Source organism: Gavialis gangeticus, unplaced genomic scaffold, assembly GCF_001723915.1.
Source record: "Gavialis gangeticus isolate Ggan-Ray unplaced genomic scaffold, GavGan_comp1, whole genome shotgun sequence".
Classification (NCBI taxonomy): Eukaryota; Metazoa; Chordata; order Crocodylia; family Gavialidae; genus Gavialis; species Gavialis gangeticus.
In genome coordinates, this window is record NW_017729009.1 from 6,065,771 (window position 1) to 6,081,059 (window position 15,289).

General features: G+C 41.4%; 1 protein-coding gene and 1 long non-coding RNA gene across 6 annotated transcripts in view; one reads left to right on the forward strand and one right to left on the reverse strand.

The window, feature by feature from the left end:
• The window catches only part of LOC109292441, a 209,582-nt gene that overhangs the window by 127,297 nt on the left and 66,996 nt on the right, over positions 1 to 15,289 (reverse strand). The gene's annotated exons all lie outside the window — the stretch shown is intronic.
• The window catches only part of EYA2 (EYA transcriptional coactivator and phosphatase 2), a 128,381-nt gene that overhangs the window by 10,951 nt on the left and 102,141 nt on the right, over positions 1 to 15,289 (forward strand). For 2 of the 4 annotated variants that reach the window (XM_019509856.1, XM_019509857.1), the window contains exons 2-4: positions 2,002 to 2,050; positions 2,692 to 2,834; positions 7,808 to 7,924. In XM_019509856.1, coding sequence (XP_019365401.1) covers positions 2,002 to 2,050; positions 2,692 to 2,834; positions 7,808 to 7,924 — 309 coding nt within the window. The remainder of the gene's footprint in view (positions 1 to 2,001; positions 2,051 to 2,691; positions 2,835 to 7,807; positions 7,925 to 15,289) is intronic. The other 2 variants (XM_019509858.1, XM_019509860.1) reach the window with 2 other exon arrangements.

Genomic DNA, 15,289 nt, shown 5'->3' on the forward strand with positions numbered 1-15,289 from the left:
CCAGGTACACTGACTCTTCTATAATGGGCTAGGGACAGACATTCATAAAGCCTGAGCCTGAATTGATTCATTCTTTGTAGGTTAATCTAACCTGGTTGGGATCTGTCAGCCTTCCTGCTGGAGGAGAGTTAGCAAAAGGCACTATTATATTTAACTAGTATACTTAACCCTTTATTTGCAGGGTTTTAAAAGCCACAGTAGATGTTTTGTACGCAGATTTGTTAAGACTTTAGAAATCCAGTGTGATTAGACCACATATAATATGACAACTAATTCATAACATTCATGGGAAGGATCACAATCTAAAGGAAACAGCTTTTAAATGAATATGTTTACAGAAAGGATTAGAACTAAAGCCAGTATATTTGTAAACTTCTAGGGGCAGGAACTCTTTCTTCTCATAAGTCTGCAAAGTGTTACGAAGGTCCTGTATAAATAAGAGCCGTTACAGGAGGAAGCTGTATTGACTATTCAGTGTCACTTGCACACTGGTGTGCAAGTGACATTGAATAGTGAAAGATTTAATATTGATGAATGCTTCATTCACCAATTCACAAACTGCTGAAGTATAATTTTGGATGACTTTTTAATGAGGCTAATCCTTTTGCAGCATTGTGGGTATGTCCTTGTTGACATGTTGGATAGCACTGCGGGTGCTTTCTGTGTAACGTGTCAGGTGGCAGACATTGGGCAGAATTTGCAGACATTGGGAGGCACTGCAGGTGCCTTCTGCCTGGTTTGTGAACCAGCACTGTAGGCATACTCTATTCCTTCTCACTTGCTGGATGACATTTATAAAATCTGCATAACAGATCACACAGTAATACAAGCATTGGAAGCCCTGGGGTGCCCCTGCCTGAAGTGATGGGCAGCAGTGTATAAGCACATTAGATGGTATAATTGCCATTATGTATTTAGGTATGTTCTCCCTGCTGTGTTAGGACAGCAGGCAGTTAGTTTGGCATGGTGGGTGGCCTCACTGATATCAGTAAAATAGTAAGTGTGTCTGGCCTGACACTCGATTGTTAATAGTGATGGTTAGTTGTTGTATTGTATGTATTGTTATAGCATCTAAGAATCTTACTTAGGACCTGGGATTCATTGTGCTGGATGCTATTTATAGAGGTATTTTGTCTAATACACAAGATGGCATCAGGGAATGCTGTGAATATGTGCCTCTAGCAGCAGGCAGTTTGCAGGTTAATCTAACAAATTATGTTTTTAGTCTTAGTTTAATTAGCTAAATTCTCCTCTAAAAAGGATTTTATTGGTTTTGCTGAAAGTAAGTGTATGGTGCAGGAAAAGCAGACTGTTCACTTGTGTTACTGATCTTCTGTCATTTGTTAATGTTGTAATTACTAAAATGACAATATGTTAGATAATTGCATTACAAAATTCAGTATGAAGAGCGATGCAAACTTGTATATCCTGTCTTGATGCATTTTTAGTATAGTTGAACCTACCTTAGGGCAGAGGAATAGATTAGATAACTTTCCAAGCTCCCTTCTCAACCCAATATTCTTTATGTCTAAGTGTATAATGCATTTAAAGAAAGCAGAAGACCAAACCACAGGGGCACAAAAAGAATGTAGTGGGCAAAAGTGGTGGGTTTTAGTGTTACTTCAGCAGCTATAGAAGTTGGTCATAGAGCAGTCAATAGTAATAGTGAAGCCACTGGGACTGCTCATGACTTAAGAATTGGTGCTCTTGCCTAGATATGGATAAGGAGCCAAATAAAGAAAAACCTAGTAGATTAGTCAATTGACTAATAACCTCTTGGGTAAATTTTTTCTTAATTATTTCTTCATAATTCTAACTAATTTTCTTAAATAAAAGTTGTCTCTCACCATTGCTAATCTTCTGCAACTTTTGGGGGATTTCAGTAAAAAATAATTTTCCCTACTTGCTGCATCAATTTCTGTATCCTACAGTGATCAGAACGATTTGGCTACAGAACAGAATATTACTGAAAACCAGAGACACTTTAATTTTGTTTTTCAGGCAACAGTGAAGCAATACCACAGTGTCCTCTCCATCTGTACTCCACAAAGTGAGTGTGTTTGATGTTTAAGGGAATTCAAGTACAGTAGGTTATAAACCTTGTTTTGCTGAAAAATAATTCAGTAGGGGCTCCTGCCAACTTAAACTCTGAAGGACATACATACTCCTTCAGTCCTTCCACATGCTGCAAGACTCGGCCTTCTCTAACGAGTTCTTAATCCACTTAGAAAGCAAGTTGAAGAGAGATGAATAGCCTGGGTACCATCACTTCTATCCCGAGGAATAAAAATTCTTTCATTTTGCACATAGGTTTATTTAGGGGTGATTATAAAGTAAAATGATACTTTGCAGGTTTTGCTGTGAAATTGCATTTTTATTTTGTGTATGCAAAAAAATTGAAAATAAGATTTGAGCTTTTAAAATCATGACAAATATTTTGTGCAGTCCTATGCCATATTCCTCCCTGTGCGTTAGGATGGATCTGTGCCCTCTTGCATACTGGTATCTCAAGAACTAGAAAAAATGGTCTGTGTGGCAAATACTGTGTTCCCAAAATATCCCGCATAGCACCATGTGCAGTCATTCTATTCACGTTTCTGTATGTTTTTACCATTAAATTAATGAGGTTTCTCTAAAGAGCTGCATGCAGTAACCATTGCCTTAGATCTTCTCTTTTCTTGTTTCAAATAGACATTATCCCCATATAGTGACAGTCCCAACTTTCCCAGCAATGGCGGCATACGGACAGACCCAATATAGTGCAGGAATCCAGCAAGCTGCTGCTTATACTGCATATCCTCCTCCAGGACAACCTTATGGAATACCCTCCTACAGTGAGTACAATGACTTGGTTACTTTTTCTTTAAGAACCCCTGCTTTCTCTAGCAAATGGTTTCATCTTTCGTACTGAAAAAAGAAAGTGCCCAACCTTCCAATCAGAAGTTCTCCAATTCTTTCGGTAGGTGTTTTAGTTTTTTTCACTCGGAGAAAATCTCATGTGTCCAAAGCTTTAAAAAGGCTTTTAACAGCTTGCATTTATTAGTTTTAAACCTGTTTCCTAGTAATACCCTTGTATATACCCTAGTTTGAGTACAGCGAGAGATGGTAAATAGTAAATCTATTTACTTTCTCCAAAACTTTTATTAACTTTCTCGACCTCTCTTACCCACCCCCAAGTTATTTTCCTCTGGAAAGCTGGAAAGTTTTAGCCAATTTAATCTCTGCACTTATGGAAGTCTCTCCATGCCCCAGATCATCCTTGTTGCCCTTCTCTGTGTATTTTCTAGCCCTACTGTACCCTTTTTGGGGTGGAGAGACCAGAACTGCATGCAACACTTGGTGTAAGCGTACAATTGATTTAATGGCATAAAGAAATGTTGTATTGTTTTCAGTTCCCTTTTTAATTGTTCCTAATATTCTATTTGCCTTTATGGCTGCTTACTAAATACCGAGCTAATTTTTTTCAGAGAACTATCCACAATAATTCCAAGATCTCTTTCTTAAGAAGTAACAGCTAATGTAGAGCCCATTGTTGTGTTTGTGCATCTTGGGTTATTCTTTCCCACATACATTACTCCATGCTTACCAACCTCATCTGTCCTTTTGTTGTTCATTTACTCAATGTTATGGGATCCTTCTGCAGACTTTCCTTTGTTTCATCCCTCAACTGGAGGAGAATTGTACTAACATAGGCTTTGATTATCTTATGAGCTAAACAAGCTTGGGACTTTAGCAGAGACATCCTAAAAAAAAACCCACCTGTAATGAAAGTGGCATTACAGAACTCTGTAGCCGGTGAATTTTTCTGTGACTGGGATAGAGCCAGTGTTGAAGTGTAGTGCTAGAAAATGCTATGTTTTTGCACTAATCACAGTTGAGAGAAGGCTCTGACTGCTTATGACCATTAAAGACCTCAGTTGGTGCACACTGTCATAGCTTCACTGAGCTAGAATGCTGATCTATTTTGTCTGATAATCTAAACATATACGTCCCTTTTTGCAAGACAGTGAGTATGTAATAGATACACTAGGACTAGGAATCGCTTTGCCATATTAGTGGCATACTAGTAGTCAATGCTATGAAATATTTTGTGATGAGAGATAATAGATATTTGAAATGGATTATTAGTAATATAACAAATGCTTTCAGACATAGTGAATATAATGGAAAAGCATGTATTCTGTGCCTCTGTCTTACCATTTTCAACAGCAAAAGAGATCACTTCTGTTTGCTGTGTGTATATGAAATGTAGTGGACTTAGGCTTCACCCCATGTATATTGATACCATGAATGGTATAGTTGGAAGGTGTTGGACTTGTTTACCGTTAGTCACACTGCAGAAACTTCAGATCTCTGTGCTACTGTAATTCACAGAATCATAGAAGTCGGGTTGGAAGGGACCTTATAGATCTTCAAGTCCGACCCCCCCGCCTGGGCAGGAGAAAAACTGGGCTCAAATGACTCCAGCCAGGTAGCCAGCAAGCCTCTTCTTGAAGACCCCCAGGGTAGGAGCCAGCACCACTTCCCTCAGAAGTGGGTTCCAGATCCTAGCCGCCCTGACCGTGAAGTAGTTCTTACAGATGTCGAATCTAAACCTACTCTCCAACAACTTATGGCCGTTATTCCTTGTTATGCCAGGGGGCACTAGGGGAAACAAGGTCTCTCCCAAACCCTTCTGGTCCCCCTAGTGAGTTTATAGACGGTCACCAGGTCCCCCCTCAGCCTTCTCTTGTGGAGGCTGAACAGGTTCAGGTCCCACAGTCTCTCATTGCAGGGTCTGCCCTGCTGTCCCCAGATCATGCGGGTGGCCCTCCTCTGGACCCTCTCAATGTTGTCCACATCCCTCTTGAAGTGCGGCGCACAGAACAGGACACAGGACTCCAGCTGTGGCCTGACCAGTGTCACGTAGAGGGGGAGGATCACCTCCTAGGCCCTAGTTGAGATGCACCTGTGGATGCACGACAAGGTGCAATTAGCCCTGCCAACTGTGACCTCGCATTGTCGGCCAATACGAATTGTGTCGTATTCATTCTTGCCGTGTTCATATACACAGAGTAGGCTTTGTGAGACAGACAGAATGATGGGGTGCCCGAAGAACTAAAGTTCAGGGAAGGTGCTTCAGACTGGAAAAAATTAGAACTAAAGCTACAGAAAAAACAAGATGGGTTGCTGAGGCTATTTTTTCATACAAAAATAGTTACCTTAAGTACAGGTGGAAGTACCTAAGGTAAAGAGAGAGCCTTCCAGGAAACGACTTCCCCCATTTTGAAAATCAAAGAGGTTCCCGTTCTGTAGCTATGGCTTAGATGTTGTGGACAGCAAACGTCTAGGTGCTGATCTGCAGTGGGCACTGTGAACTTTTTTGAGTTCTTCACTATTGGCTACAAATACTGTGGTGGTGTTTCTTTTTTTTCCTCCCCCCTTTTCCCCTACCCAATTGTACAGTCTGCTTTGAGGCCCTTGTGCTCCTGAGACCTTGTTTACCTTGAAAATACGATATCGCTTCCAAGCGTACAGCAGAGGAAACAAGAACCTTTTATACAGCCATCGACAACAGTTTTATAAAGGGAAAATTCCACCTAGTAACCTGGGAAAGGCCTGGGTAACAGGCTTAGTAAAAGCTAATGTATATTAAGGCGATATGAGGAATGTTTTGAGTTGGTTTTCTGGAATTACATTCGTGCTTGTATCAGCTGGGTGGTTTCCAAGGCAAACTCTGAACAGTTGTCCCTGTTAGAGCAGGTGAAAATATGGCCATTTGCTACTGGCTAGTGTCTTTAGGGTGCACACATGTCAGGCCCACTTGCTGCTTATAAATCCTGCAGATTACCTACTACCATCACTGAACAGTGGTTTTTCTCCCTCCACCCCTACCCTCTATAATATATATGATACTGTATATGAAAAATCCCACCTGGCTGACTACCAAGAACAATGAAGCAGTATTGTTTCTGGACACAAAAATAAAACTAGGCCAGTTTCTAGACAAAACAGAGCATTGTGTGGAAATTAATTTGGTGCTAAGTTATTTCACTGTCTGACAACAATTTTTAGACTTCCAGAAAGGCCCAGTCACTGAAGATTAATTGTGGTTGGAGCTGTAATAGGTTGAGTGTTCACATGCATGGTGCTGATGTAATTGAAAAACAAATGTGATGTTATGAAAAACAGCTTCTCTTCGCACACACCCACAAAATCCCTTAACAAGCAGGCTCCACTACCACTGATAAAGCCTGGTGCTTACAGCAACACACGTTCACTAATCATCCAGATAGATATACTGGATTTTACCATAGGTTGTTGTTACCCCCATTGGTAACCTGCATATAAACTGTGTGGATTTCATCTAAAACAAATTATTTTTGTATAAATGGGAAGAGATGAAAAGTAAAATAAACAACCTTGTCCAGAAAAAAGCTAGTCAGTAAAACTTACCCTACCTAGTCTGAGAGAGTGCAGACTTTTGCTTTCTCAGGATGGAGGCATTGCCAAGCTAGAGAGCAAGAGTCACAAATACGATTCTTTGAAGCTGTATGAATTTTATTTGACTGGATTGTTTGCCTAAATATGCAGAAAAATGGCAGCAACCTGGACAGCTTGGAAATCTCAGGACATACCATCAACAGGCTCTTTGTTTAGCCGTGATGCTCAGGGCATGTTTTGTGGCCAAGTTTTTTGTTTTGTGCAAATATACACGCAAACAGGTAGAGGTTACACCCAAAGGGTTTATAATGAGATGCACCTTTCAGCTATTTGTTTTAAAAATACAGCTGCATGTTCTCAGCAGCTCCAGGCATAAAATATTAAGTATTTTCACAACTGATGAAGGTTCTGTCCTGCAGTGTGTAAATCGGCTAGTACCTGTCCCCCTCTGATTCAGCGTGAGCTTCAAGTCTTGATTTTGGTATCAAGATCTTTGTTTATGTGGGATTTGCCTGTTGCTTTATGAACTGTACAGGAACATCTGCTGCTCGCACCTAGCTGATAATCTTTGACCATGACCGGCTAACAGACATTGCACGTTCCAACTGCAGCTAATCAAAAATGCAACTGTAACTAAAGCAAAACTCATTGATGTTCACCTCAATTGTGTAACTAGGCTGGGGAGACGGGGGCAACTATCGTGGGTGCTGATAGAGAGGGGGGTGAAGGGGTGGGAACTGGCATCTCCTGCAGCCACATGATTGTGACTGTGGGGTCAGGGGCAACTGGAAGTCCCCAACTGCCCACATGGGGCAGCCATCCCAATGTCCTGCCACACAGTTATGCTACTGATTTATCTGAGAAAGTATCATTAGTATTGACATGTTGGTAATTAATTACTGTCATCTGAGAATGCTTGAACCGTTTACAAATCCAATCCATTAGTTCAATGAACTTTTAATATTAAATGTGCATCTAAAAATTCTTTCTGGAAAGCGCATTACTCGTTTTCTTGTCTTAAAATCTTAGTTATCTGTTCTGTGAGGAAACACTGCCTTATGTAACTACAACAACTGCAACAATCCCAGAATGGGTGTTAACACAGTTGGCACAGGCAACTCTTGAAGAACACATAGATTGTATATGATTTAAGGAAGATATCTGGCTAATACTGGAGAATGTTAAAAATGGCTGCAGAAAATTGGATCTGTTTGTTAATAAGATCCAATTTTAATAGAACTTTTGTATTAAAAAGCCATAGCTCCATCCCCTTCAATTCTAGCTAAAATGTCTTAACCTTGGAAACCTTTTTCTATACCAATATATGTTGAGATCAAGAGGAACACTAACATCATGCTTTTGGTTCCTGTTATATCCTCCAAAGGCATTAAAACAGAAGATAGTCTGAGCCATTCTCCAGGACAGAGTGGGTTCCTTAGCTACGGATCCAGCTTCAGCACAGCAACACCGGGACAAGCACCGTACACCTACCAGATGCATGGTCAGTATGGCTGGCTTTCTTGCAATGCATGGTCTGATAAGGCCGGCAGCTTCAAGTACCAGGCAGTGAAATCAGGTTTTCTGTGTTGAACGTATAAAGAAAAATGGGGTAGCACAGAACTGCTGCCAGGAATGTGCTGTTAGGACTGCTGAGGGTGGGGGAGGTCGGTATTATATGTAATCTAATTTTTTTGTCAGGAGAGAGATGGTTCTTTATTAAGCTGCAAGGCTCAGTCACAGTGTGTCCTAGCATCATTCCAACATTACTGGTACATAGATTATGTCTTTACTGCAATAAGGCAATTTATTTCATGAGGTGGTATCTTAGTATTAAATCTTAGTGGAGGTGAGACACAGGTAGTTTTTACTTCTGTGTATCTGTAACTTGACCTGAGGTTGTGTTGGACAAGCTGTATCTTGTTGGCACTACAATGCCTTGTCTTTACTAAAATTTCACAGTGCATTAGGCTATAACAATGGAAAATACTGTTTTGGGGGGTTTTTTCAGTGAAGATACATCCAGTATCTCACACACAATATCTGCCTTTTGTGGGGTGGGCAGACTACGTATGCTGTGGTAGCAGCAGCTGGGGACTATTTTTGAGGTCCTGGCATAAGTAAAGCTCCTGTGCCCTCCACCGCTCCGGTGCTCAGTGGCACCTTCCCCCTACCCCCGACTCTTGCAGGATACCCAGAACGCTCACCCTGCTTGTTACGCACCTGTCTGCCCGATCCCAAAGCACAAGTGGTCTGTCTCCCACAATGCACCCAGTACTGGAATCCCAGCACATTCAATAACTGCAAACTGATGCAGTGAGACTGGGAATATCTTTGTAATTTAGCATTTTGAAATATGCTGTGGGGGGAGCATTTTCAGTATTGCTGACCTTAAGCATTCAAAAATCACGACTGAATCCCAAATTGGCTTGGAAAACATGAGATTTAGAAAAACATCAACAAATGGGGAGCAGCTGCCTTTTGTGTGAATTTTCTGTTACATTTTCAAAGGTTGGTCCCCACTCCTGTGGGCCAGAAACTTCATTTAAAATAATAATCTCTCCTTTTTTTAACAGTCTTAGTCCAGAAGCAGGGGCTTCCTGAAAAAAGTAGGATATCACAAAAGTTGATAACGCTGCTGCTTGCTTATTGGCTTTAAATCTGACTGTGAAAGAACAAAGGAAATTAAAATTTGGAATTTCATTTTATACTGTATAGCCCCAAATTTGATTCAACTCTGCATGGGGGGCTTGGGTGCTTAAGGCTCATGGTTGACAGCCCAGATGTTGCAAGTTCGAGGCTATAGCAGAAGCACTCACAGTGAGGTCCTGTGAGATTCCAACAAATCTGCAAATTCTGCTAAATACCTTGTCATAACAAGGATATGAGATGGAAAGGAAGGAGCTCAGCATGTTTTTATCTATCAAAAAATTGACCTGGGGGTGCTTAAACTTCCTTCATCTTTCCTGCTGCTGTATAGCTAATGTCTGCTTCATGCTGTTGAGTTACAGTCCCTGACATTAGTGGATTATCTAGTACAGGTGTGGCCAGCCTGTGGCATTCATGCCACACAGCCAGCCTTAGGGGTGGGCGACCGCACAGGGTGTCGTGATTATGTGGGCACCGCGCACACATGCACATGCCACACTCATGAACAGCCCAAACTCACAGCAGCACTTTCCCCCTGCCCTGGCTGATCCCTGCCTCCAGGTGCTGCTTAGGAGGAGCTGAGCCAGCTAGTGTGAGTGGCAGCAGCACTGCCTACCCACCCACCTGCATAGCACACCGTGCTGCTCACCCTCCTCGCTGCACTACACCCCACACCGCTGCCTGCCTGCCTCTGCCTGCAGCAGCACCACTGACTTGGCAGGGAGGAGGCAGTGGGGGGGCACCAAAATACAAGTTGGCCCAGGGCACCATTTTCCCCAAGGTTGGTTGTGATGCCACATGAGTGGGTGCTCAGCACTTACAGAGCTTGCAGATGTTAAAAAAAAAAAACAACAGCAGCAACAAAACCACATTTTACCAGAAGCAGCAGGACCCAGCTCTGCAGCATCTGTAAAGATAGGGTGCTTTAGCGAGGCTTTTTAGTGCTTTTAGCTAAGGTGATTCAATCATGAAAGTGCCAAAAAAGTCCCACTGAAGTGCCTGTTTACAGATGCTGCGGGTAAAAGTAATGTGCCGCCCCTCCTGAGCGTGAGTGGGACTTGGTGCGGAAACACGCTGAGTTAAAAGGAACATGCCATTTTATTATTATTATTATTATTATTATTATTATTATTATTATATTTTATAAAGCACTGACCAGCAAAAAACAAAGTTGGTGCCTATGGGCAGCATGGGCAGAGAGCAGAAAGCAGAGTGGCAGATTGGCAAAGGAAGGGAATTGAAGTGGCATTCAGGGGGCTTAATTTGTGGCATGCCTGCCAAAAAGGCTGGCCCCTCACTGATCTAGTATTTGCTTGAATCGCTACATGGAGGATGGGGAATTTGCTGTCACTGTCAACACTATCTCAGGAAGGAAAAAAAAAGGGAGGAGGGGAATCTCCACTAAAGTTTGAGTTTACAAGCAATTCTGCACAACTGGATCTAAGCATACCTGCCCAGTAAACGTGCAGGAAGTGATCACTAGATGTAATGTAGTGGCAGCAGAAGACAGGAAAGAAAACAATAGTTTCATTTTTGTCCATGAAGTCATCAACTAGCTAGAGAGAGTAGAATTTCATTTTCACATGCCGTGGTGATATCCTGTTTTGGTTACTGTATGACGGTTCCACTGGAACTGGATCTTTCATTAGGCTTTAGCACAGATGCAGTTTAAATTGATTTTTTTTCTATCTGACCTGAAGAGCTGTGAATTAGTGAATCCATTTGAACATGAAGGGATCAATGTTAAGGGGGCTTGTGATCTATAGGCAAAATATCTCTAATGTTTCTTGGGTATTTCTAGATTGCAATGAGTGCAGCTTCTGTGGACACAACTGAGCTAGTTCAAAACTAGCTAGCGTGGAGAACAATAACAGTGTAGCTGCAACAGCATGGAAAATACTGCAGGTTTGTCGCCCAAATATTACTCAGCACCCTGTCTGGGTTTTGCAGCCTGTGCTGAGTTCAGTTCTGCAAGAACTCCTAGGCAAGCTAGCTAATTTAACACAAGCTCAGGTGTGTTTACATAAGCTGCTGTCACATCTTTGACTGCAGTATAGACATTCCCTTAGGCTCGGCAAGTCTCTGAAGGCCAGGACTCAGACTGACTTACTGAAGGGAAAGGTCAGGCAGTCAGAGGGTCTGAACAAATCCTTCCAGGATGCAAGTGAGCGAGGGAAAGCAAATGCAAAAAATAGTAATGCATTTACCTTGTCCTTCTGTCAGAAACTCTCAAAGTGTTTGAAAAATGAAACCATGAAAGAATAAGTGACTTGCCCAAGGTCACACAATGGATTAGCAGTAGAGAGGAAAGAAAGCCCAGGTCTCCTGTCTTCCAAAATTTTGTTTTAGCCTGTAAGCTAAATGTCTCTTTGTATTTACATTCAAATTACCCACACACTGCAGGGAGAGGAGGCAGCAGGGAGTTGTTTTCCTACCCGCCCATGAATGGGAAAGGGGACTATCTTGTTCTCTGGCTTGTTTTATTTTTTGTTTCAGCTTCCAGAAAAGCAAACCCTAATTACATGCATAACCAGTAACGAAAGGGTTTACAAATGTAATTAAAGAAGCAACTCGGCGATATGGGGCAGGAAAGGTGACCCTAGGCTCAGACCTTGTATGCCAAGCCCGAGCCAGTTCTCACAGTAGAGTGATACTATACCTTTAGGAGTGCATGGGTCAGCAGAAATTGATGACTCTGTCATCACTGGTAAGACAGTATTAGTAAGACATAAAGCAGTGTTGAGTAATTTGTTTACTGCAGTCATCAGCCTCAATCGTGAGCTGATCCAGAACCCATTGCAGTCAACAGAAAAATTCCCAATGACTTCTGTGAATTCTGGATGAGATCCTTAACTGTGCCTGTAATGTAGTGCAAACTGCTAATTAAATTGTCTGTTTTAATTAAATTGTTCACTCCTGAAATCAAAAGGCTTCTTTCTTCCTATTACTATCACATTTTTCAAGTTTGCTTCCACTTTGTACTTTCTACATCCCAGTCATGATGGGCTGCAGAACAATTCTCACTGTACAGTATTAAGAGCCTTCTTTGTTTGTATCACGGGAGAAACAATCATTTGCTCTTAGCATCAGCTGTAGACGTCACTGGCTGTGAGCAGCCTTGACTGTATCAGGAAATGCTGGGCCTGATGTCCCCTTACAGCAGTTGCAGCTGTACTGTGTCCCAATTACCTACAATGAGATTTAATGCTAATAATGACTGTAAAATTTCCACTGACAAAGTACAGGCATTTTCCATGTGTGGCTTGTAAGGCTGGTATATTCCTGCCTGTTTTTTGTTTATACAGAACTTTTAGAGAGTCTGCACATATGCTTTGTATTATCTTAAAAAACAAAAAACAAAAAAACCCCAACAGAAAACAGTTATTTTAAAAGGTAAACTCTTAAGTCACTTGTAACCCAGTTTCCAAAGACGGTCCCTCTCCATGCAATCAAGAGATGTATGCAAGCCAAATATATACACTGTCACTTTGCAGTACATGTCAAAAACCTCTGAAACATTCAAATAGTTTCTATTATACCCAAAAGGGACTGGAAAGAACTGCATGGATGCATGTTTGCTTGCACGTATGCACAGAATTGCTTAAAATGGTTATTACAGGAATGCCTTGGAGGCACAGGAGAGTGCCACGTGCAGACAGCTCAGGTACCAGGAACTGCAGCCTATTAGTGCAGTACAGAAACCTACTCAGACCACTTTACTGATGAGACATTACTTAATCTACTCCCCACGCTAGCTTGGGTACATCTACAGGACACTAAACTGTTGTGCTGTGTGGGCATCTCTTTAGTGACATGTAGCTGTCTTACTGGTGTCTCCAGCTGGACCGTTTCAGGTGGGCTTGAAGTTCCTACTACAAAAAGATTGTTTCTGTAAGTGGTAGGTGCTGGTCAGAGGGAAAACTGGGCAGGAATAAATATGCCATTTCCTGTGGTAAACAAATATTCCTCCCCTGTCTGTCTAGTTGTTCAGGAGCACAAGAGGTTTAGCCAGCTCCCTGTGTCTAAAGTTTATTTACCTTTCCTGAGTGCTGGTGAAAGGTTTGCATGGGATGCTCTGAGCCTTCCTGCCCTGATTGCTACTGAGGAATGTGCGCTCCAAGCTTTCCCACGCTAATGCACCTGGTGGGAGGGGGAGATTAGCAAGTGACTTTCCACGCTCAGCCTGTGTGCAGGATCTTATTGGGCCTTTGCCTAGTTCAGATCAGTGTGGTTGGTCACCCTGCTGCTGAGCCCACAAAGTGACTCAGGATGATGGGCTAAAACAGCTGAAAGCACAATTTTTTTTTCATAAAGCCAAACCTCAGGGGGACTTTAAAAGTCAAGCTCTTAACCTCACAGCAAGGACAAAATATTTATTACATCATTTCAAAAAAGAAAAGAGATCTTTAAAGACAGTGATATGTGCACCAGAACCAGCAGGGAAGGGTGCTCCCAGTTCCCCAGGTTGGGTTATTTTGTATTTAATTTATAAGAAGAATTGTTCTCTTGAGGACAGATTTGCAATGGCTGCAAAGTAAAATAAGTATTTGCATTGTCCCCATTTTAGTACAGACTTTTTGTAACCAGTAAATAATCTAGATGCTAAATTCTGTCCTTTTTTAACACATGTACAACCTTATTAAAGACCGGCTTCTCAGACATGTCTGGACAGAATTTGGCTTTGTACCTTTTAACTCAAAGTTAATTTTCTTTCTGATCCTTCAGCTATAATAAAATTCAACTCACAAGGCACCCTACTATGGTATCTCATGGGGTAAGAAGAGTAAAAATTAATTTTAGCTGCTAAATTATGCATATGTGAAAAATAAAAAGAATGCTATTTTGTAGACAGAGAGATATGGAAAACACATGAAAACAAGACAGGCTCTACCCCAATGTGAACATAAGACTAAGGTAGAACAAACCCCCCTATGCTAAAGTGTGATGAAATGTTACACACATGCACACATGTAAAATATAGGAGATATGGTGGACTGTTTTCATATCACACAGATTTATGGCATAATATATACAGGAGATTTTAAACTGAAATTACTTAATTGCACTGTGATGATGAAGCAGGTATTTTAGTTTTTGATCTATCTGATAATTAGATGGCTGCAGCCTACAACCTTATTTACTTGTTCTGAAAGTGTAAGGAGCATATACATTTGCATCCAGCAACTATATTTCTAAAAATAGAATGCTTTTCACCATGAAACAACTTCAGGATCATGGTTAGGAAAACAGAAGATAGGAGATTAATTATGTGACCAATTTGTGGGTGTTAGTTAATGTTTTAATGGAAAGAGGAGGGAACAGCTTGTGTTAGACTCTTTTGAACCTTCAAGGTAATGTGCCTTAATACTCAGTAATTGAAGTGGCTAATTAAGAAGTTGGGGTGTGTAGGAAATACTGGCTCAGGCCTATGCCATGTTTTTCACTGAACCTCCATGTAAGCACACAACTCCAATAGTGATCCCCAGAAAGAAAACTAGGTGATAGCAGAAGGGTATTATGTCATTTTACCACACTGCTTCTAGGGCCAGATTTTCTGTTCTCTTGGTGGGGAAAGAGGGATTTGCCCATTACCTTTTATTTTTAGTGTGAGCAAAATGGTAGGAAGCATAAAGATTAAATGTATCAGTTGTCTTAAAAAGTTGACAGCCTAAAACAGCACATACAGACATTGGGTAAATAAGTAAGGAAATCACTAACTCCATGCATCTGCTTACCCAGTTATCTGATTTGCCTGCAACTGTGGTCAGGACATATGCAAATTAGGGCATGCATTTATACTCTTAACCTGCCAGGAAAAGAATCTTGCCCTCAATGTTTTGTTAGCAAAAGGGTTTAATTAAGCCCAGCAGAGGGGATTGCTCCAAATAAATACTACATGCATATTTCCTTGTTCTATATGTTAGTGCAGTGGGTTTCAAACTGGGGTATGTGGTGCTAGGCTGAGGGATATGTGCCTACATTTTAACGGCAGTGGAGGTTCTGATAGGTCAGTGTATGGTGGGCAGTGGCAGTGCTGAGCATTTACATTGGTTTTGACACTCTTCCTAAGGAATGAATGTTCAGAAACATGTTGGGAGTAGGGAATACAGCCAGCAATGTTTTGCAGGTAAAGGGTCATGAGGCCAAAAAAAATTGAAAATCACTGTGTTAGTGCTGTTCAATAAAGGAGAAGAGCTTGCAAGTTTAACACAAAAAAACC